At 41.4% G+C, this 25106-nt stretch overlaps 1 protein-coding gene across 3 annotated transcripts in view; it reads right to left on the bottom strand.

The window, feature by feature from the left end:
* Nucleotides 1-25106, bottom strand: part of KIF26B (kinesin family member 26B) — a 441074-nt gene that overhangs the window by 157256 nt on the left and 258712 nt on the right. The window contains exon 1 of one of the 3 annotated variants that reach the window (XM_023632453.2): nucleotides 5426-5855. The exons of the other annotated variants lie outside the window; for them this stretch is intronic. Coding sequence (XP_023488221.1) covers nucleotides 5426-5448 — 23 coding nt within the window. The 5' untranslated portion in view covers nucleotides 5449-5855. Of the gene's footprint in view, nucleotides 1-5425; nucleotides 5856-25106 lie in introns of those variants that run through there. 3 annotated transcript variants of the gene reach the window in all.

The raw sequence follows: 25106 nt of genomic DNA, 5'->3' as shown, positions 1-25106 counted from the left end.
ATACATCTATAGTAAGCTGTTAATTTGATGTTTATTAAGCTCCTGATAGAGTTTTAAATATAATACAACAGAGATTGAAATTTGTATGGATTTAGTCACCGCTGACAAAAGCTAAATGCTGGCAACTATTTCTCCTGTCTCCATTTATATATTTATATTCAACCCTTTTCCCATCCCAAGCGCCACACTGCAAAATTTTTGCCTATACTTAGTAAGCAAAATATGGAGAGAAAGCCCCCCGATGGTGGGCTGGGGGCAAAGAGAGCAGCCATGGAGAACAGCCAGAGATCTTTACAGAGCTAACAGCCCAGCTCCCCTCCCCACTCCCCAGCTTTTAGTCCCCAGTATCCAGGGACAGTCTGGCAACTGGAACTTTGTGTTCAGCTGACAAGAATGTGCAAATGACAGTTGTGGCTGTCAAGGAGCTTATTACCTAAGCGAGGAGCTTACATATTTATGAGCTGACATCTCAGATTTGTGGCTTTGCAGTATTCCTCAATTTCCCTTTAGAGCAGCCAATAGGCTCAGAAAGGCCTCACCGGCTCATTACTTCACCCCACATCTCCACCCCCACACCAGATACAGCAGGTGGCTCATTTGTGGAGACATCTGAGGGTCAAAGGAAAGTGAAAAATGAGCCTACACAACTCCTGGGCTGGACCTGACGAGGTGAATAATAGACCCACAGGGTATTCACTCTAATGGCAAAGGCAGCTGCAGTGGGCTTTTCCATAGATACGTGTAGGATTAATATATACATCCCTACACGGTTGTCTATTAACAAAGCACGCTCATGAACATGATTTCACGTCACCCTCTGGGCCATCTTGTGGCTCCTCATCAGGACTGGCCTTCGGGAATGAGTATTCTTGTTAAACACACTTTTTCTTTTTCCCTGCAAAGAACATTACTTGAGGGAAAAACAGACCTAATGACAAGGAAGAGCTTGTTCATCAGGGACCACAGTTCAAGCATTTGCTATGGAAAACCACAACCTGAAGGCAGCAAAGACCCAAATACGAGGCTGGAATCCAAACCCAGGTTTGTTAGACTCAAAAGTCCTTGCTCTTTCTTCCACTGTGCTGCCTCCACGATGAAGCCAAGGAAGTGGGCAGTGTGTATTCTCTGTGCCTCAGGACCCCTTTTCTTCCTCTCTCCCCACCTCTGCTTTTAGAAACCCCTTTCCCTTCTCCATCCTCTCATGCAGGGATCTGAAAGCATCCGCTTATCCTCGGGGCAAAGTTAACTTACAGAGTGACCCCTCCCGGGGCCACTGGCTTTCAGAGTCTTACCTCTCATTTTGGAATGAAAAGTTTTGTTGCTCAGAGATTCAGACATCAGAGCCCTGGTCCTGCTTTTATGACAAAGAATGGACCTGTATTGCAAGAACAGGACCAAAAAAGAATATTGTTTTATTTCACTAAAATTTATGTATCTTAGTATCTGAAAAACCAACTAAACTACTGGTTAAAAGTACACTGTGCCTCATACGAACTTAAAACTAGAGGCTTAAACTACATAGCACTCTCTACTCATCGAAGCCTTTCACAGACATTCTTTCTTTTTATCTTCACTCAAAACCCATGATGGAGGCAGGGCTGAGGTGCTGCCTTCCTTCTTTCTTTCATTCATGCATCCATTCAGCAAATATTTACTGAGCAAGGTCCTGATCTTGACACCAAACGCAGAACTTCAAGACAGAGGGGTCATTCTCAACGTGATTACAGTCCAGCGAGAGAGGCAGACGTGCACACAGTGGTGTCTACACGGTGGAGCCTGGGACGGAGAGAGGCAGGCGGCACAGAACTGCACAGCAGGGGCCCTGACCCAGGCCCAGGGGATCGGGGGAGGTTTCACAGAAGAAGAGAAGAAAGGAACTAGCCAAGAGCAGGAGGGAAGGAGACATGCTGGGTTGAGGGACTGGCAGGACGCTTGTTGGAGTCACCTGTTTAGGGAAATGGAAGTATTTCCATTTCCAGAGCACAGGGAAGGGGTGGTAATTTTCTCAAAGTCATACCAGTGGTTACTAACAAAGCTGGAACTGAAACACCCAGCCTTGACTCCTACTCCAGTACACCTTCCGTTCTATCACATTGCCTGCCCCAGGGTCCCCATCACTTAGGATCCGGGGCCTCTGTTGAAAGTGTCTGACAGACAGGCCCACTGCTGACAGAGGAACATAAGGACAGCATCAATAACAAGGAGATGACTATGCACTGTGCTCAGCACCACGTTTTATCATTTAATTCTCGCAAAACCTGATGAGGTAAGGTTTGCATGTCTTTTATCGATGCAAAGAATGGAAGCTTAGAAAAGCTAAGTAATTTACTGCTCAGTAGCTCAAATATGCGTAGTAACTGTCGGTTCTGCTGAATTCAGATGTCATCTAAGAGCAGTTCTTCCTTGGACTCCTAGAGGAGGACAAGGAGAGAAAGTGTCCAGGAGAGAAGGCCAGTCCTTCCTCCCCTCAGGAAGACCTGCAGGGGTATTTTTCATAGGTCAGCTTTCTTCGCCAAATTGATTGAAGACATGTTCTCTCCTGCAGTCTCCCCAAGGAAAGAGGTGGGCAGATAAGGTTCAGGATGGGCACGCTGCATAGACATGTTATGCCTCTGCAGCCAAACTCACCAGGAACTTGAGTGCTCCCTGCAGGATAGATGAAACTAGGGAGGAATGGCAAGAAGAATCTCGACAGACGTAAAGATGAGGCCCCTTAGTTCAGACATAGGGTGAAAATTAGAATTAGGGCAACCTGTCTAATGAGAAAAGTGAGGATGAGTCTGATGGAAGCACTTTTCCTCAGAGTTAAAGATCTGAGGACCACACTTGGTTTTAGAACTTTTCTCAAGCTCCCAACTTTCAGAAGCAAAGCAGTTGCTAAGAAAGACAGAATCCAGAGAAAGAGAACACACTACCACAGAACGGATTGCTGAGCAAAGTGAGAGAACTGGCAGTTGACCTTGAGCAAAGCCTTTCAGCAGAACATCAGGCCCAAAGTGAAAGCTCCGTTCCATCGGTCAGGTATTGATCAGTTTAAGATTATCCTAACCATCTGGCATTAGCAACTTAGACCTTCTGGGCATTTAACAGAACTTTGCTTGAAACTCCTCAGAGACAGCCCGCTTCCTTCTCTTTCTCCTCTTTCTCTCACCTTGACTCCAGGATTTTTTTTAATTGCTCAGCAGTTTTATTGATGCCAATCAGCTGCCTCTTTCAAAGACGGTTTGCAAGTATCAGCATCTCTGCCCCCTCTGCTCATTCACCACCAAAAAGCACTCTGCCTGAAAAGCCTGCCCTTGGCAGCTCACCTTCTTGCCTGGGACACACACGAGATTCCTGAGGGATTTGGAGCTGTTCCCCAGGGGGCACTCAGAGGCACAGAGAGGCGTGGGCTGGGTGCTGAGGAGGAAAAACAGGACAGGGTGGGAACAAGGGACGGGAGTTGCTTGCTCTGTTAAAGTGAGCAAGAACTGGAAAGATTGGTTCTTATTGGCTTTTCTCCATATTTCTGGAGAAATCTCCCTCCTTTGCTCAAGATCCAAAAGCAGTATGAAAGAATCTCCATCACCATGAAGCCAGGAAGGCTACATTCAGGATCTGCATAAATGGAGAACCAAAACCAAGTGTAGGAACTGGGATGTAAGAGAATTATTCCATTTCTAGTCTGACTTTGTTTTTGAATGATTTTCCTGTTCCCTGCATATTTTGCTTTAGGTTTTTCACTCCCCTCCAAACCTCTTCCAGATGCATGAGTCTGACAGGATCCATGTAAACAAGAAACCAAAACAAAACAGCGAAAGACGAAAGCATTTCCTCTTGTGATACAACCACTGTGTGTGCAGAGAGGCACTCACGTGACGCTGCCAACATGTGTTTTCTGTCTCAGATTTCCCTTGATAACAAAGGACATATTTTAAAAGGCGTGGCCCTAAGTATATTTGGTGAGCAGGAATCCAAGGAGAGTTTGGGGATTTAGTTTGGTTTTAAGCTGGTCCCCTCAGGTGCTCAGTGTTACAGCCCTTGATGATGTTAAATGCCAATCAATGAAGTTAGGAACACTTTGGGTCAGGTTGGTAAGATATGATCTCATTCAATTGCTCACAGAATTGATTTAATATTCAAGAATCAACTGAGCTCATTCAATTCCAAATTTGGCAGCTCTGTGTGTTGCATTACAGTACTCCCTCTGTCCAGAGCTGGGCAGGGAAGGCTGAAGGGAATCTTCAGAAGGGTCTTTCATGATGTTCCAAGACTCAGAGGGAAGGATGGGGGCTGAGAGACAGGCAGGGGGATGGGCAGGTGGGGGAGGCAGTAGCCCTGCCCGCGGTGAGGATGTGATGGAGAGAGAAAGGCAAAGACCACTCGGAAAAGCTCATTACAGTGTCCTTGTTAGAAATACCACTTCTAAATCTAAGCAAGTTTTACGACGCCAAATATATTTGTATGAACACTACTGTATAGACTCTAAACGAAAAAGTTGCCACTGGTCATAAAAAATATCAGCAATCTATTTCGATGTCCCTACCTAAGCGGTTTATGGTCTTAAAAGTCTCCTTTAAAATCTTGTTTTTTAATCAAGAAAGCTTAAGTTACTCCTTTTATACAAAATTAACCTCATTTTAAATTTTGAAGAAAAGGCAAATCACATTTTTTTTATTTCAATTTCTAATCTTTTAGATAGCTGTCCCTTTTCCTGTGAAATAAACTGATTTTGGTCTTCAAGTTACTCGTTGTTGTTTTTCTCCCTGAACACTGGGGAATTTAAGTACTTAAACCAAGCCTTGGCAGAGAAAGATGGAAAACCCTCTGACTGGCATAAACTGGCAATGACTAGCTTCCAAGTCGCCAGTGTCCTACCACCCCAGGGTGACCAGGCATTACATTCTAGGATGGGGAGGTGTTCTGTCTCAACGAAAGCTGAAAGGGAAGGGAAATACAGTCAACATTTAACATTAGGAAAAGAAATGAATCTCATATTTATGTAGCCAGAAACAACCTGTTCCGAAAGCCATAGGCTAACTTCATTTTTATGATCCTATGAAGAGAACATATTTCAATTCCGTCTTTGATGCTAAAATGAGTCAATGTCAAATATTTTAGCAACTCTGAATAAGTCTGATTATAGCAATGATTGTCAGTTCAAAAACCTGGTTCATTTATTTTCCGTTTTAGTCTCATCCTCGGGGGATGTTTGCAGATTCTCTGCCAGGAGTTTGCGTGTCTCATCTGAAAGAGCTGCATGTATTCTGTAAATCAATTGAACAAGAAGAAAGCTCATAGAATCTGAACCCTCCTAACTTCTTTGGAATACTTTATACATTTTATTTTCACTTTTCTCAAAAGGAAATTCACTGAAAAAGTTAAAGTTAAAAAAAAAAGCAACTAAGATCATCTAACTACAGGAACATATATAACTGTTACTTACACTGCTTTCCAATCCATCATCATTGACAAATCATGGCTAAATAATCAAGTGCAGAATCCATTTCTTCACATCTGTTAATAAATAGCTTCTCTCAAATGTCTCTTGCAGATCTGGGGCCATCTCAGGAGGAAGTAAGAGAGTGCGAAGGTGAAGGAGAAAAGGCTGGGAAATTCTAAAATCCATGGGGGTCTGGGGATTTGCAGAGCAGACCCTGATGAAACATTCCTGTGATTCCAGCCTTTGGCCAAACCATGATCCTGGCCTCCCTGAGCTCCCAGCCACCTCCCCAGTCCAGCTCAGCCCCTGCCCCACCATTGCATTTCCCTCCAAGAACACTGCATCGATGGAAGAGGAACTCACGGGATCCTGCCAATCCGTGCAGGCAAGCCCTCTTCTCAGAGGAAGCCGCACCAGTTTCTCTCTCTTGTCTGCTATCTCAGAGAGAGGGAGGGAGGGAAGAGCAGAGGCAGGCAGGGCGGGAGGGGGAGAGAGAGAGAAAGAGCGAGAGAGAGGGAGAGAAGAGAGGAGCTTTACTAATAGAGACCAGCAGAGAGAGAAACACTTGCGAGAACTCCCATTAACCCACAGTAGCTTAGGAATTTTCTGAGCACAGCAGCTGCACACAGACTATCAAAATCAAGTGTTTAAAATCTTTAATTATACATCCACATCCACATTTGGTGCAGACAAAGCCGACAGAACCAAGGTTCTGGGTATGTGTGTGACTCTGCAAGCAAACACTTGTAGACAAACAGATGCAGGCATATGCCCCCACGAGAATAATATCTACATGCATATATTTCAGTGAAACTGTCTAGTCTCACAGTTTGCATGTCTTAAAACTATTCAAATGCTCTCAGTAACGGAAGTGCAAATCAGACAAACAGCACCCTTTGCCTCTGATGCCATCTCCTATCATGCTTTCCCCAGCTTTTTGAGGGGAAAGAAGCCCCCAAAAGGAAAAGGGTAGAAAGGTAAGGCGGGGGCTGTCAATGTGACTGTCAACTTTGTATTCTATACTCCATTGTTTGTGGCGTTGCAGCCTGGGACGCTCCACAGACAGAGCCAAGGCACAGACTATGCCTGAGGGAGGGAGTGGCATGGAGCAGGGACAGGAGACACACCAATGGGGCTCTGAGACAGCAAAAGAACAGGTGGAGGCATGTAAGGAGAAATAACAGCAAAAGAGGAACTGAAGCAGGAAGGAGGAGCGAGAAACGCACAGACAAGGCACGTGAGAAGGGGTACCCACGATGGCAGACGGCACAAGACCATCTCCCACAATTCAGAAGGTTCTCTAACCCTTCCCTCTGTGTTTCTCCAAGTTTGGCCCCAGTCACTGGCACTAGAAATACCTGGTGACAGCGTGTTAAAAATGCAGATCCAAAGATTCTGATTGAGGGGGTTGGGACCAGAACATGCATTTTAACAAGCCCCATGAATGACTCTGATGCAAGCTGAAGTTTCTGGAGACTCATCTCTTCTTCAGTGTTGAGCGAGTGGATGAATGAATGAAGAGCTGAATGAAGTGTGAAGAGATCCTAAAGGAACACCTGTGAGAACACTGACATTTGTGGAGGGTGGGGGAACAGAGCAAAATTCAAATGAGTGGTCAGAGTGGTGACAGGGAACCAGGAGAGAGAGGTCACAGAAACAAAAGGGAAGTGATGAGAAGTGACCTCCCACTTTCCAAACAAGCCATCTTTCCATGGCTCTGAGACTACCTCTGCTGTTCCCTTTCCTTAGAATGTGCTCTTCCCCAGGCAAACCATCCCTGCAAACCCAGTCCAAAAGCCTCATCCTCTTGGAATCCTTCCTAACTCTCCTAGGTGTACGAACTGGTCCCAATCACATCTTGTTTGTATTTCTCATTGCAAGTACCTTTATGCATTGTAATTATTTATTGGCCAGTCTCTTTCTTCTCTATTAGATGATGCTGAGCAGTTTTATGTAGACTAGATGATCTCTCAATAATCATTAAATCTCCCCAAATTCCGGATACAATGTAGAACTCAATAAATGTGCATTAATTAAATGGCTAAATACATCATGAGTATTTCTTAACTGGGATGGTTGGTACATGGATGTTTGCTCTATTATTGGTCTTTAAACTGAGCATCTGTCTACATTTCATATACTATTTTGTATGCATGATACACTTAACAATAAAAAAAATTTTTAAATAAGTCACAACATCTGGGATTTGGTCTAGAGAGTTAGGATGTAGTAGAGAATGAAGAGAAAAAAATGCAAAGAGTAAACTAAAAAGGAAGTTAATAAGACAAAAAGCAAAGAAAGTGCTAGCGTGAGGTGAGCCCAGTGGGATGGGCAATATCACAAAGGTAGTTTTGGATAAACTGATGTGTCTGGGACTCAGGAAGTTATCACATTTGCAATCAATGGCAGCAATGAGACATCCTAAACAGAGGTGGGCTGCATGAAGTGGGAGCAGAGCTTGCACTAAGTCTCCTGGAGAAGTACCCCCAAAGTCAGCAGAAAATAAAATCTCCTATTTACTTGGCTTAAAAAGTTTGGAGGAATTATAAATTAAAAGTCAGGAATCACTCACACTTATAACTGAATGGATGGAGGGATGGATGGATAGATGGATGGAGGGAGGAATGGACGGATGGATGGATGGATGGAGAGAGGAATGGACAGACGGATGGACGGATGGATGGATGGGGTGCTAAAGCAAGATGGTCCAGAACAACCCTGGGATACACCACTATCTAAAGGCATTTTTAAATACTGTTGTTTTAAAGTGTTTCATTTGGTATCAAGTCCCCCATGGACAATTTAGTAATTATAGCTTGGAAAAGTTAAATGACTTGCTCTTGGCCACCAGCTAATAACTTCCAGAATGAGATCCAGAATCCAAATCCTCCCACACATAGTCTGCTCCATTTTCCACTGTACCAAATTAATCCCCAAAAGATTAAAACAGTCATTAAACTTGGTGAAACAGAGGTGGAAATGAAAAACACCCACAGGTTCCACCTTGAAACACAAAGGAGAAGCTGTCTTGAGAACTGGTCTGTTTGTCAAAAAATTTGTTGGGCAAGTGTCATACTCAGCACTATGGAGTTGGGAATCCCTAATCAGAAGTTTGGGGTGGCCTGGCAGATGGATGGGAAAGCTGCCACTACCACCGTTCTCTCCACTGTCTATCGTGTTCACCAGAACTCCTAGTGGCCATGTGTAGTAGACATAGAAATATGCCTTCTAGATCTTTCTTCAAGAAAGAACTTGCTGCCCCAGCTGTGGGCAGTCAGCTTCCAGCTGTTGGTTCTTCTAGGATTTGCTTCAACTGCAGAAAGCCACTTTACACAAAAGCATGACCTTCCCAGGGTGGCCCACATCCAATGACTGATGGAGCTGAGGGTATAAGGGCCCAGCCCTTAAGGCCAATGCAGGTCACTACGATGGGCCAATTATGCTCAAGAGTTTCCCTGTGGGGTTGGCTGAGGCTTTGTTGGGCATCTTTGACAGTCTGACATTTTCCTCTCTACAATCCTGCATCCTCCTCCTCCTCTCTACAGGTGATAATGTCTAATAAGCATCCTGCATGGCCACTCCCTCTCAGTGTTGGCTTCCGGAGAACCCAAGCTGAGACCCCACGGAGTAAAGCAGTGGTGTCCTTGTGTTCTGTATGAGCTTTACTACCAGCAGTCTCCACACACATGTACCTCTAGGGATGTCAAAGCTTCCAGGCAACGAAAATTGATTCTTCCTCCCTCACCAAAATGTTGGGCAACCGATTCTACCTCCAGGTCTCAGTTCTCTCATCTAGAGGAAACCAGAAGCTGAGGACCCCTGGGACCTCCTGAGCCACGTGAGGAAGTCAGAGGCCCCCTTCACCACAGTAGCTCTGCTTTTATCTGTTTTATGTGTTGAGGATTTCACTTGAAATTGGGGCATTACAGTTAAATATTTTTTTGAAAAACACTGGTTCAGATGATCCCACAGACACTTCCCATTTGTAACATTCTATGATACTCTGTCCTCAGAGGACACAAAAAAGAAGAACAACAACAAGGTTCCTAAGGCCATCCACTGATTTGGAAAAACAAATTAACTCGCATATAAAGACAAGATCATAATATAGATTAAGCGACAGATGCCTTTAAGGCTAAATTCTGTTTATTGGACAGATAGGGAACTGTATAAATGATGATGGAACTAAGAATAATTCCCCGGAGGATTTGGACAATTTATGATTTTACAGGGCTATTAGAAGGATTTAAGATGCTAAAGTAGAGAAAAGAGCTCTCGCTTAAATGAACCAAATTCCTCAGCTGTAGTTTGGAGTTATTTTCCCCTTCCTAGCCCCAAACACAGCAGTGTGTGTGACTAGGGCTATCTTGGGCAGACATAAGAAATTAGGCCCCACTCTCTCTGTGTATGCCTAAGAGAGAGTTGTTTCCTTATTCCCTCTTATAGGAAAATACTATTCCAAGTAATGACTCAAAAGAAATGAAAATCTAAGCAGCTAAGGCTCTAGTGATACATTTTATATAAAAATATACGTATTCATACGCAAGGAAGAAGGTTTAACTGATACCAAATAGTTATAAATCATGAAAAAAACTCTAAAAGAATCATACCTAAATTACCTGTAAATTTCCCTGTGAGAAATACCAAATGTTTGACGATCCTTAATCACTTAAAGACACCAAGATTGAAATGAATCATGCGTTTTCAGAAAACACAACACAGAGATTGTTAAAAAGTAATTGCTCCTTGACGTGCTGTGCCACCTAATCTACACATTTTATGAATGTTTGCATTTGGTAATTATTTTCAAGATTCCTGTTATTCAGAAGTGAAAGTTGGACAGAAGGAATGAAGGGACACCAGAGGGTATAATGACAGTGGTACACAGTGCCTTGCATATAATCCTTCATATCTTCAGAACTTCAAGCGTCCTCAAATATGGATCCCAAGTCTGCTCACAAGAAAACGGTCCCTCTGTTATGATTTGGAGCCATCAAGCATCGTGCGAGCCTAGTATAGCCTTTTTTTTTTAATGTTGTGTAATAATGATTAATTTTCCAAGGTTAAATCATCATGCAATTTATCTTTCAGTAGAAAATTAAGGATTTGTTTGTGTAAGATATTGACATTTTATAATTTCTTTTGTAGTCCTACTGTAGTCTTGTGTACTTTCGTTTTCCAAGCCTCATTAGGAGGTGGGGATAACCCTGACTACAGCTACAATTTTAACTGAAGAGAGAAGAAAAAGAAAGAGCAGAGAGAGAGAAAGGAGGAGAGAGGAAAAAGTGTACAGGGAGGAAGGTAGGAAGGGGTTGGAGTAGGCCCTGGAACAGAGCATCTGTGCCCAGTGGAGGGGAGTGAGCCACGGGTGGGAGTAGGCTACAGGACAAAACTGGGCCCTGGATCTCTGCTCTTCCCACAGCTGAAGCACCGGCTTCCTGGCTCTGCCCTCACCCGCCCGGCTCAAACAGTGTGCAGAGAAGACATGACAGCTCTGAAAGCCTGGGAATTGCTGTTTTATTAAATAACCCCTAGAGTTATACGAAAATGAGCAAAGCAGGACCAGATTCCTTTCCTTGGGGAGCCCTTGCACTGACTGCAGCAGGCCACTCAGTTAGGAGAGGGGCGTTGGCCATCTTCTCCAGATAGCCTTTGGAAAATGCCTCTGGCTAACACCTAGGGTGGGCTCCCATGAAGCCACGTGACAGCAAATCCACAGCACAGCTTGGTTAGCCTTGGAAAAGTAGTAGAGTCCCACAGAAGAGAGTGAGATTCAAACCTTCACAAGGCAAGACAGCCACCCGCGGCAAAGCCAAGAGAAAAGCTCCCAAGTTCCACCTCCAAATCCATCCGTCTAACCAGGAGTTGAAACGTCCCCATCACCACCAAGCTTTCTTTCATAGACAATGCTCCCTCTTCACATCTATGGTGCCATAATGCCCTTGATCTTCAGTCTGGCCGACTTAAGAGAGGATTTTTATCCCTCTCCAAAGAACTGAGGAATTGTCTCCATAGACTGCAGTTGAGAACAGAGATCTTTTGTTGAAAATAGTTGAAACATCAAACATTATTTTTTTAAATGAAAGGTCAAATACCTCTAATATTTAGTTAGATCTGGGTGGGAAAAAGGAAGCGCTTTCAAGAACGAAATGCTGAATTTGGGAAAAGCCAATATCTTAAAAACTAATTCGACATGCGGCATATGTGGGGCAGTTGGCACCACCCAAAAGGAGCATGAAAATCTTGGCAATTTATATAAATTAGAAATTTAGCTCATATCATAAACAGGCAAATAGAGACAAAATCTACATGTTAATTAGGTATGCCCACAGGAAAAATGAGACATGAAAACTAGATGTAATTTTTTTTCTGGTGAGGAAGATCAGCCCTGAGCTAACATCTGTGCCAGTCTGCCTCCACTTTGTATCTGGGACACCGTCACAGAATGGCTTGTTGAGTGTGTAGGTCCACGCCCAGGATCTGAACCCATGGACCCCGGGCGGCCAACGAGGAGCGCATGAACTTAACCACTATGCCACGGGCCGGCCTCCTAGATGTAATTTTTAAAAGGAAAATTAGGAAAATGTACGTGTAGTTTAAAAAAGAGTTCACTATAAGGGTCTTTTCCAATTAATATAGGCAACTTTTCAGGGAGATCTGCCTTACGACAATGAAGGATTTGGTACCCGCTGATGTCCTGGGTTCTTTAATTTCCGGCCATTTGACATCTCTTTCTTTATCCAGAGGCATTTCTTCATACTCAGATAATGTCCATAATCATAACTATTATTTCCATTCATTCACTCAAAGAAATAGAGAGAGTTCCTGGAACAAGGTCAATGGAGTTTTGATCTTCATTGAGTTTGCAGTCTAATGTAAACTAGTCATGGTTTTCAGTGTAATTGTTGCTCTTCTTTATAACATCCCCTCACTCCCCCTTGTTCTTGAAAAGATATAAGAAAGTATATATGTTTTAGCTAGTTTTTCATTAAATTTTAAATCTCTAGTTGGAAGAAGTCATCTTATAATGACCTTTCATATCAAGTAGTCATAAAACAATAGACAAAACGACATTCTTATCAGAAAAGCAGAGTCTAGTTATTTGTCTGGAGCCTGGTGTTTGCCTTATCTGAAGTGCGTGCTACGTTAGTTGGTTTATGTCAACTTTGGATAGTCAGTGGCCAGATTCTCAGAGACTTATATAGACGTTCAGCTGGCATCCTGTGAATGTGCAGCAGTTACCAAAATATGAGGGTAGCACAATGTGTGCATGATGAAGCGATTGCCTAGTTCTAAAGACAGAAGTGTAGCTGAGCCAAATTTAGCAAAAGGCTCCACAATCCTCCGTCTGTGTGTTGATAGAGGAATAGGATTATTTCAGACTGCTATATGCCTCTAAATATCTGGCTAGTCTTAGCCAAAATGCAGTTGTTTATACGTCAGGTCACAAAGTCTAATTTTGACATGAATTCTAACTACTAGCCGAGTCCAGAAATTATCCTCCATTTAAAAAGTGCTCTGTAGACAAAAACGAATCTCCGTGATACCTTTGTATGCTAAGGCAGAATTATCATCTCTTTTTAGATGTAAAAGAAAGAAGAAATTTACTCCACTTGCCTTGTGTTGTCATATAACAACAGGTGACAAAGGCCTCCAGCTTCAAATGATCCAGGTTCAACTCTCTCTGCACAGCTAAAAATAACCACCCACCACCACAACTACCTAACTAGAACCTCCTATATGCCAGGCCCAGTTCTAAGGGCTTTACAATTATCAACTGATTTAATCCTCATTACAACTCTGTGAAGTACATAATATTATTATTCTTATTCTATAGATAATGGAAATTGAAACACAAAGAAGTTAAAAGCTTTTCTCAAGGTCACATAGCTACTAAGTGGCACAGCAAGATTTGGGCCCACTCAGTCTGGTTTTAGAGTCCCCTCTCTCAGACATTACACTAGAGTGCCTTGTGTAAATTATTGAAGTTCTCTAAGCTACTGCTTTTCTGTGAAATGGAGATAATGAGACTGACCTCAAGGACTGCCAGGATGTCTAAGATAAAGCATCTGAAAGTGCTTGGCAGGCATATCACACGTGCTTAGTCTCTGTTTTAATTATTAGACAGGGCCCAATCTCTCCCCAGTACTTCGCCTCCATGGGGCTAAGCAGTTCATTATTCCTCTAAGAATATCGGTAAATGACCTGGCATCGCCTGCCTTCCTTTCTGGTCTCTGAAATGTGACATCACTAAGTCCTAGGCTGGATTTAAAGATTCCTCTTTGGTTGTCATGGGATGTAGGCAGCATTTCAGCTCCAGAAAGAAAGGAGCCAGAGCTGTTGAAGGAAATGAATTTCACCTTTATCCTCACCCTAACTGTTGTGTAAGATACAAGTCAATTAATTCATCACAGTCCTATTCAGCATCTTGCCATCCCAGGGCCCCTTCCCAACTCTTCGGAATTCCTCCTCTAATTCAGTGTGACTTCGCAGGTTGGCCAGGAGCCAGCCCTTGCCATGGTGAAGTTTGAGGGCTACATAAGACACTTTGTCTTGGATGTTCTTCTGAGAGTTTTTAAGGAACTCTAAGTCAGTTTTTGACAAGTTATTGGCAAAAGTAGAAGAAGCACTTGCCAATTTGCTTCAGGCACTGAGCATGTTAACAGATATTGTGCCAGGTGTTATTAATATGTTACTTACAACAAACCCAGTTGTCAACCTTTTGTGTGGGTTATATAGTGTTACAGGTTTTGTACTTTACAAAGTAATGTATTTCTTCTAACTCAGAAAACTTAGAATCTGTGTTGAAGAACTTGGTCCTCAAATGTGACATATATTTATTGCAAATGAGTCTTATTTAGGAATCAGGATATAGGCTAAATGATCAATACTGTTTCTCCAAATCACATAATCACTTTCTAAAGCTGAAGATTAGGACAGATGTCACTCTCAGGACTCAGCCTGTCAAGCTCACAGGTGTGAGGTCAGTGCCCTGGCGAATGCCCTACTTTTTTAGTTCAAGGTAAGTCAACAACTTCATCCTAAGGAATTTCAGAACTAGAAGGAATGCCTCTGAATGTTCCGCTCCAGGGCTTCGAGAATGAATGTCTAAGACAGGATCATCCTAAAAACTCCAATGTTCTTAGCAAGTGGTGGGGCCATCGACATTCTAATTGATGACATGCAGCTACTCAGCCCAAAACAAAGTGTGCATTGGAAAGTCAGAGAACAGAGGGGAAAGTAATGCTCCAACCCGGGCAAGCCTCAGCAGAATCTAGAAGGAGGGACAATTTTCCCCTTAGGAGAATGACCTCTTCACACATTCCACACAGTCTACCTTGCATCCGTTATTGCTTTGGCACTTTACTGGGCTGAAATATTTTAAATTTATTTAGAAAATACCCTGATTTCTAAATAAGACTCATTTGCAATAAATATATGTCACATTTGAGGACCAAGTTCTTCAACACATATTCTAAGTTTTCTGAGTTGGAAAAAATACATTACTTTGTAAAGTACAGATCCACCAGCCTGAATACCACAAGCGAAACCCCAACAAAACGCGGCTTCTGTCCAGTTTTCCATCTCTTTGGGCCCAGGACATCAATTGATTAATCTGAAAGCCACGTGTACTAATAAGCTATTTCCAAGAAACATGTGATTTCTGAAGTAATGCTGCTATTTTTGACTCTCTGGCTCCCTTAATTTACTTGTAAGTGGAGATACAGAAAATCTGTGAGTGGAAACTTTTTGGGTCACTAAAATTATATTACATAAACAAGTTACCTACTTACCAGTGGGTCAGCTGTGTGACCCCAGCAATTAAGCCAGGTTTACCTGGAAACATAAAATCAGATCATAATCTCTACCTTCCTTCCCATGGAATATGGCAGGAAAAATGCAGTAGGAAGTGGGGACTCTGTCTGACTTCTAAATTCACCATGGAGCCTTGGCTATGATGCTTAGTCTATCTGGGCTGATTGATTTAACCTCTTCATACTCTGATGATGTTGCATTAGTCTAGATGATATTTGTAAAGTGTCGTGACCCTCTCTAGGAAGTAAAACCACACACACACCCACATGCTGCTATTATTCTTAGTGCTGTCTTACATTTTTCATGTGGGTCACTGCCAAGGACACAGACTGAGAATTGTCTCAAGTTTGGAGCTCCCACACATCTTTCTCTTTGAGCAAAGGTAACATGAGCCACTCGATAGCATCGATAAAAGATACTTGGTACAGATAAAAACTGGTACCAAAATGCAATCGAAGTTATTTTTTGCAGTAGTCATACTAGTTTGGCAACCTGCAGCCTCATGAATGTGATGGAGTCTGCTTTTCTTAAAGAACACCTGCTAATTTTCCTCTCTTCTCACACACGCAAACAAAACTTCAACTGCATTTACTATCTGATGCAAGGCGAAGAACATAAGCCAATACAGGAAATGCAGGTAGGCAAGAGAGAGGGTTAGGGAGACTAGCCTTGCCCCTGCTTCATCTGCCCCGTGCTCTCAGATTCTGCACCGTGGAAGGACAGAACCGAGAGGCAACGGCCAAGACTGGCCTTTCTCCCAGGCAACTCGTAAGGGCAGCCATTAAATTAGTGGAAATTCCGGGTGAAAAGAAAGTCAAATGTTAATGACTATATTCTTGAGAGGAAGGAAACTTGACAATCCACACAGACTTAAACTATCTTTCAGGAAGAAAGCTCAGCATACATGACTGAGTGCCATCAGATATAGCTTCAAAGAAATTACCCCCTTGCCTACACACACACTCTGTGAGAAGACTGCCCAACTGCTGTGCTTTCTCCCACCCCTCACTTTTGCTGGTGGTTGCTGTGGAAAAACAGTCTTCAGTGATGGTTCACTAATTCTGTTTTCAGCATGTTCTTCCTTAACCCAGTTGCCTCTCAAGTGAAGATTTTTGCTGGTAGAGTCAGTGATAACATTCCACTAGCTTCTAATTAAGCACATGAAGCCAACAGTGATAACCTTCACATCCAGGCTGACTCATCATTTGGATTGCCCCTGAGGTCTCTGATTCAATTTCCAGCTTCTCTGATCACACTAAAGTAATTGGGTTGAAAACATTAGAATATAAAGTGTGACAGACCAGGTTCTCATCCCCCCTACCTCCCTCTGGGAAAGAGATACACAGGGAAATGGAAGAAGAAGGCAATTTGATGGATAATAAATGATGTCTGAATGTTGAGAAATCACCTGAAAATTACATATGCAGTTACATTATTTTTTTAGATGGATGAATATAATATGATAGAATAAGTGTGTTTTTAAAGTAGCTTCGTCTAAGCTTTGCTTTTTATTTAATAATTGGAGATCTCATCTACAGCACTGGCATTACTATAATTATCTCCATTCTTGTTACGCTGTTGGCGATTTACTTATAATCCAGTCCTTCAGCAGACACAGTGTGATATATAGGTAGGTTGTATTAATTTGCACCATATAGATAGACAACATTTTAAATGCCTTAATCAATAATACACACAGGGATGCTTGGTTAGTTAACACTTGATATGTTGAATTTTCATCATCATTTAATTTCAAAATACAGTCCGCCTTCCACGTCCATGGGTTCTGGATCTGTGGATTCAACCAACCATAGATTGAAAGGCCCACGATGGTTGCATCTATACTGAACCTGTACAGACTTTTTTCTTGTCATTATTCCCTAAACAATACAGTATAACAACTATTTACATAGCATTTACATTGTATTAGGTATTATTAGCAATCTAGAGATGATTGAAAGTATAAGAGAGGATGTGTGTCGGTTACACACAAATACTATGCCATTTTATATAAGGGACTTGAGCATCCTTGGATTTTGGTATCTGCAGAGGGTCCTGGAACCAATGCCCCAGAGACACTGAGGGACAACTGTATTGTCTAATTTCCACTGAAATTTCTTCTTCAACCCATGAGTTATTTATAAGTAGATTGCTTGATTTCCAAACATTTGAGGATTCTCTTTTTTCTTTGTTATTGATTTCGAGCTTAATGTCTCTTTGGTCTAAAAAAATAACTCTGAATGAACTTAGGCCTTTGAAATTTGAGACTTGCTTTGTTGAGCCAGCATATGGTCAATTTTGGTAACCTGGAAAGAATGGTACTGTGTCATTGCTAAGTGGTCAATGTACATCAAGCAGGTAAAATTAATTAATAGTGTTGTTCAGATCTTCTATATCCTTATTGATTTTTTTGTCTGCCTGTTCTATCAGTTCTTGAGAGAAGGGTGTCAAATCCACTATGATTATGGATTCGTTTATTTCTCCTTTTAATTCTGCTAAATTTTGCTTTTTACGTTTGGAGCTATATTATTAGATATATACAATTTTAGAATTGTTATACCTTCCTTGTGGATTGATCTTTTTATTATTACAAAATGTCCCTATTTATCTTTAATGATGACTCTTCCCTTAAAGTCTACTCTCTCTGATATTAGTAGAGCTACACCAGCTTATTTTGGTTGGTATTTACAAGGTATATCTTTTTCTATTCTATCTTCAACGTCTCTGTGTCCTTATATTTAAGAAGCATCTCTTATAAGTAGTATGTAGTTATATACTTTTTTAATACAGTAAGACAATAGTTATCTTTTAATTGGAGTTTTTAGTCAATTTTCATTTAATTAAATTACTGATGTATTTGGGATTATAACTAACGTCTTAGAATTGTTTTCTATTAGTCTTCCTGTTTTTATGTTTCCTTTTCTCTGCTTTCTTGCTTTCTTTTAGATTAATCAAGTATATTTCATTCTATTTCTCCTTCTTTGTTTTATTTTACTAGTTACTCTAGAGATCACAATATTGTCTTTGACATACTATAGTATGGTAGAATTACAACTTTTAATACTCCTAGATGTTTCTATGACCTTATAATACTTTAACTCCATTTACCCCACGTCCACTTTTTCTATTATTTTGGTCATATATTTAATTCTATGTATATTTTAGATCCCACAAGACCTCAGTTTTTTTTTTTATGTGATCAATATTCATTTATATTTGCCATATATTTTTCTCAACATTCCATTCTGAAATTAAATTTTTCAAAAATAAAATTGGAAGAATTTGTACATTGACTACCTATATATCCATATTCTATAATTAACATTTTTCTATATTTGCTTTATCATGTATCTATCCATCTCTCTATCCAGCCATCAATCAATTATATATTTTTAATATATTTCATCTCAGCCACATATTTACCCTTTCCATCATTCTCCATTCCTTCCTGCATTTCTGGGATCATTTCCTTTCTACTTGTATACTTTTAGTATTTCTTTTAATGTTAGTCTACTGATGATGAATTCTTTCAAATTTCGCCTTAAAATGTTTTTATTTCGCTTCAACTTTTGATGAATATTTTTTCTGGATTTATGAAATTTTAGGTTAGCACTTACATTCTTTCAACTTGGCAATACGACATTCTGGCATCCATTGTTTCTGTTGAGAAGTGAGCTATGTGTCTTATTGTTTCTGCTTTGAAAATAATGAATTTCTTTTTTTTTCTGCCTGCTTTCACAATTTTTCTCTTTGGTTTTATTTTCAGCAGTTTTACTACCTTGGGCCTAGTTGTGATTTCCTCTGTATGCACCCTGGTTGGGGCATGCAAGGCATCCTGAATCCATGTTTTGATTTCTTTGATCATTTTCAGAAAATATTGCTCCTGCCTCATTCCTTCTTCTCCTCTTCTGAAACTCCCATCACATGTTTTTATATAGAGTAACAAGTATCACATATGTCTCTTATGCTCTTTTCTATATTTTCATCTTTTTTGCTCTCCATGCATCCACTTGGGTATTTTCTACTGATCCGTCTTCCATTTTCATTAATTCTTTCTTATAATGCATCTAATCTGCAGTTAAATACATCTATTGAGTTCTTAACATCCATTATTTCATGTTTTTAAGTTCCAGAATTTCTAATTTGTTTTTTATGGATTTCAGCGTTCTGGTGAAATTCTTTATCATGTCATCTATTTTCTTGAACACGTTAATCACAGTTATTTCAAAGTCTGCCTGACAACACCAATAAGTGGGTCATTTATGGATCTTTTTCCATTGCCTATTTTTGGCTCTTGGACCTATTTCCTGGTATGCTTGGTAATTTTTGATTGAAAAAAAATTTATGAAAAATTTAGATTCTTGAAAATACTCTCTTCCTTCCTTATCCTCTGGTCGGCAGCCTGAATGGAGGTGATCATTGTAACCCAGTCGAAGACTTGCTGAGTTCCTGTATAGCTTGGTCTACTTTGGGTTTACCTCTATTCAGGGTGTAGCTCTCTGTGGATCCCAGTGGGGTATCTACTAGCGCCTTTTCTCCCTGGTGGGCTTTGAACACCAATATTTTTTAATCAGCACTGTGATATGGAGAACTCTACACTTCTTTTAGTGGTTTTTTACTTAACTCTGTAGCATCTTGTTCTGTACAGTAAAACTTGGCAAATGTTTCAAAGGGGAAAATACTGGCACACCCAGCTCACTTTTCTGTGCCTTCTTTCTCTCCAGGATCTTGACCTCTCAGGTCCTGCCTACCTGAACTCAAAGTTTTGCCTCTTTAGCCCCATGATACTGCCAAAAGGTCTTCTGCATTCTCAGCAGATGACCTAAGAGAGAAAAGCATCTTCTCAACTCTCTGTAGTTCCCTTCTCTCTCAGATCTTAGCTACTCAAGTCCTATTGCCTTGGCAGCTCTCTGAGACAACTTGGGCTAGTAGGGGTCTTCCACAATCTATCATCAGCTGAGGCAAGAATCTGTTCTGATTGGTCAGTGCCTATACCAGTCCAAGCTATTATCTGAAAGACTCTAATTGGAAGGTAACACTCCAGAGGTAGTTACTACAATTGCTTTGGCTATCTTTATCACCGGTCAACAGCAGAGGCATTGTTAACTAGAACAATACAAGTTAGAAATGATTTTCTCTGGTGCAAATGGTTGTTTTCAAGATATGTGGATTGGCTAGAAATATCCAGTAGGCACTCTTGCTCTTGTACAAACAGTATATAAGAATCCAGCAATCCCAATTAGCCTCTGGATTAGAACTCTGATTGGTCCATTGTTCAGATCCTTACAGGAGGATTTTTTTGCCTGACTTTAAATACATGATTATCTGAATCATGCCATTAGCACATAACCACACCTGCCTCTAGTGTATCCTTCATGCAAGGTGTTGTCAGAGTGTGTGCCTGAAAGGATAGTGATATGGTTCTTCATCAAGTTTGTGAAACAGATCGTAGAACTTTTTCTGCCAGCTTGCTAACACATGGTTCTAACCGTGGTAGAATTTGGCTGAAGATTTATTTTCTTTATAACAACATCTGGGAATGTTTTGTGGAAGGAAACCTATAGTCCCACTTACCTTGAACTATGGGAGGCTAACAATATCTACCAAAGACAACTACAGATAACCAAATTGGCTGAGGTGAGTTTGAAAAATATCCTTTGCTCCACAAGTCAGTGCAAAACTTTAGTGGCCATGATGCAGCCTTATCATTTGGTCTGGCTTTCTGTCTTTTTAAAAAAAATATTACGTGAACTATTGTAAGCTTGGCTTTTTCTTGGCCCAATTTAGCCATGTTCTCTTATTAATTCTAGTTGCACATAAAGAGGAATTGAGGCCACTAAAAGGTCTTCCTAAAGTTGACAGTTGAATATTGTCTTCGAGAGAACTAAGCTCTTGCCTCTCTCCATCAGAAGAAGGCTTACAAAGCTTGTAGATATCATCTTAAGCAAGAGAACGTTAGAGAACCTGAATCCTGCTTCAGTGAAACACATGGAGAACCTAGAGATGCCACCAAAGTGGCATTTCTGACAATTCTGCAGGATTTAAACTGCTTCCTGGAAAAGAGCTGACAGTGCTCAGCCCTCATCTTCAAGGGTCTCAGTGGGAATGGCCTGGAAGATGGAGAGAGAGAAAACATTGCTGCTCACCCTCCCGTGAAAGCAGACATCAGGAAGGTCCTGGGCCCAGAGTATCATGGAATCCCTGAACTCTTAAACTTGGCAGGAACTTAGATTTTCTGGTCTATTATCTCTGTTTGATAGTTAGGGAAACTGAAGTCAAGAGATGTTTGGTAATAGCCACAGTTATGCAGGAGATAAGGCCTGACCCAGAGTTCAGTTTACTAGATTTTTAATCCACTGTCCTATATGGGGCTCCTTGTTTTCCGTCCTCCATAAGAAGATCCCAGAGGTCAGTGGCTCCTGTTCAGGCTACAGTAACATTCCTCGGACTTGCTTTTCTGACCTAGCCCAAGTTAGGCCACAATATGCTGAATCTGGCACAGGACTTTCAGGTTACCTGAAAAGTCTTTCAGTCTATCCGGCTGTCTCGAATATGAACAGAATGCCTTAGACAAAGAAAACAGAAGCATCTATATCAGAGTGACAGTAAACAACGGCAGTCAGTAATGTGGGTTACGTTTAATTCTGAAATATCAATATATAGTTATTTTCTTTCCAGAAGAGAAATATGAAAAGACTGATGTCAGCAAGACGAAGCCACTTATATGTTAGCTTTGACCTAAATTTTTTAGGTCCTTACATCTCTGGTTGAAATTCATTTCATTCTTTGGATAATTTTGGCAGAGAATAAATATGCTGTCTCGAAAGAGAGAATAAACAAAATTAAATCTGTTGCATGATTTCTCATGGGACAAATGCCAATCTAAACAACAAAATGAAAGAGGAAAAAATTCTTCCTTACTGATGAGGTGGATATGTGTTTGTATTTTCTGTAAAAAGTGAAGAATTAGGAGGATCTGATATACTTGCCAATATTATAGATATTTTAAAACACCATTTACTTGCTCTGTTTTTATTTCTCCAGCCACAGTTAGAGTTAACAATGTATTTCCCAAACAGGGACATCACAAAGGACTTGGGATTCTTGATAGAAAGTTTCACATACAGCAACAAAGATGACAGGAGGTGATTGTCAGGTAGCCTCAAATATTTTCCAACATTACACCATTTTCCAAGGATTCAGTATTGAGGAAGAAAACAAATCCAAAAGTAGGATTTATGGAAAATGGGGAATTTTTTTATAAGATACCCATATAAAACTGCCTACTTTTTATTAATAAGCAGCCCATTGACAGGCTAGAAATATAAATATGAACAGCGTAAGAAAAATGTGTTCTACAGCCCAAATGGCATGTGGTCCACACGGAAGTCCCTCATGGATGGTTTCAGCACGATCTAATATGGGAAAGGCAACTCAAGTTCCATCTTTCCTCTGCCCTGGATCTACCCACTGCAGATATCACAGAACAATCACAGACACCACTGATTCCTGCCAAGCTCAGAACTCAAGGTTGAGGTCAACACTGGATTATCATGGGCAAGTAAGGTGAAACCGACTTCCTATTCCAGGGGGTCAAACAACTCTGCATACAGTAGTACAGCTGTTACAAGTATGAGCGGTGGACACAGAAAGAACTAGGTTTACACACAGCTCATCGCTTATTAGTGAGCTGTTCTGGGCATGTTAATTAACCTCACTAATCCTCTGTCTCTGCCTTCTGTAAAACTGGGATATTCACAGTATCAACTTCAAAATGTTTCTGCAAAAATTAAATAAGATAACTGGTTACAAATTTCTTAGCAAAGTGCCAGGCACATTGTAAGGACTCAACGAATGTTAGCAGTTTTTGGTAGCAGTAGAATAATATGAATGTCATGAGCGGTGTCTAAAGAGACAGAGACTCATTCTGAGCAGCAAGTTTTCTTCTTCCTTCTGATAACCCTGGACGTCGCACACACACATCCCAAAGAAGAATCAGAAATGGAAAAGAAGTCAGTTTTCCTGCTTTAAAAAACTGCAAACTTAGCAAGCATGAAAACTAAATCTTTCACGAGGGATGCAATGCTGTGTTTATAGTGGACTGGATCTGACTCTTGGAAAATGACCGGCTGAGATAATACCTGCAGGCTATCCTAAAGTCACTCAGCCTATCCTGTGGCTTGACATCTCTTAGATTTCTACCCTGGGACTTGATCATACATTGCATAATTTCAAAAGAAAATGAGCCATCAGATTTATTTCCATGAGATACAAACATCTTTCTTATATTTGCATCATGAGTCTAGTCCACATTTATTCATAATTGACATGCAACTGCAATTTAACAAAGGATGCCAGATTCTCTCGTCTGCTCTTGAGGGTTGAAAGGGATGCATTAGCCCCTCCTTAGGCTGTGTTTCAATAAGTTTGTCTAAAATGCCTGAAATTTGGAAGGGCTGCTTTAGGATGGAAGTATTTATAACGATCAATAAATGGTCTTTACTTAGATCCTCAGTGAAGAGGTCTAGCCAGCTGCCAGAACGTGGAAGCTGCATTAGCTGTTGTATGACTTGTAGTCACCTGTAGGAGATAAGAATCTGTTTTCCTGTCCACACAAATCCACAGGAGCCACGGCAAGGGCTCCTAGGTGCTGGAGCCCAGAGTCTTCTGAGATGGAGGGTAGAGGTCATTTGCAAATAAAAGAGCATGAGGCTTCCTTAAGAGTCACGAGAGCAGCTTTAATCTTATCAGCATATTCTGAATCTTCCAACTGCAAACCCAGCCTAAGGCATAAAGAATCTGGTCTTGGTGCCTCTGTTATTAAGGACTCACTCACAAAATTAACCTCTTATTGATCCGCCCTCTGATTTTAGTGTCTGAAATGCAAATGGAGCACCACTTCAGTGCCTCCGGATAATTATAATAATCTTCTTAAAGCTAAAATGCTTCAATCTCCTGTGAGTCTCCATTACGGCCCAGACCCAAGGCTTCAGTTCATCAAAAGCCAGACAGAGGAGGATGGGGCCACAGCCCCATGGAGTGACATGATCTGTGGTTCAGATCTAATCCCAGGAATGGACAGACCAGGAGGCGCCGTGCTCTCCCAGGCTGTGAGGGGGATTCATTCCCTAGAGGCTGTGCATTCGGGACCTGGGCTGTGTGGTCCTGCTCAGACTGAGATGTGACAGATGCCACAGCCAGGTCCTTCTCTCCTCATATCCTCCGACACAATCCTCCGCTGTGAGGAGGGGTGTTTATTTGGTTAGCGTTTTCAGGGAGTATACCCACTGTTGGGATCTATAGGCAAAATTGTGGCCAAACGTCAGGTGGGTGCGAAGCCTTTGTTCATTATTTTTCATATGGTTAGAGGATTTTTTTTTAAAGCTAAGTGAACCTAAAAGTTGCCACCAAAGCAATGAAGAGAGAAGGCACTGTGCCAATGGGAAGTTTTCAGGCTTTGAGGAGACAAAATAAACAAACAACGTCCAATTAAAAAATATGGGTTAGAGGGCAGGCCCCGTGGCCGACTGGTTAAGTTCATACGCTCTGCTTCCACGGCCCAGGGTTTCGCTGGTTCAGATCCGTGCGCAGACGTGGCACTGCTCATTAGGCCATGCTGAGGCGGCGACCCACATAGCACAGCCAGAGGCACTCATAACCAGAATCTACAACTACGTACTGGGGGGCTTTGGGGAGAAGAAAAAAAGATTGGCAACAGATGTTAGCTCAGGTGCCAACCTTAAAACAGAAAAAAGGGTTAGAGAAGAGAGTTCAGGCCTCAGGACTACTTACTACCTATTCTTTTAACTCGTCACCTTTTCTTACGTCAAGAAGAAAGGTATGGAACCAGGCTCTGCATAAAAGAGTG

Source organism: Equus caballus, chromosome 30 (genome assembly GCF_041296265.1).
Source record: "Equus caballus isolate H_3958 breed thoroughbred chromosome 30, TB-T2T, whole genome shotgun sequence".
NCBI classification, from domain to species: domain Eukaryota; kingdom Metazoa; phylum Chordata; class Mammalia; order Perissodactyla; family Equidae; genus Equus; species Equus caballus.
The sequence above is the reverse complement of the archived record's forward strand: the minus strand, read 5'-3'. Positions and strand labels throughout refer to the sequence as shown.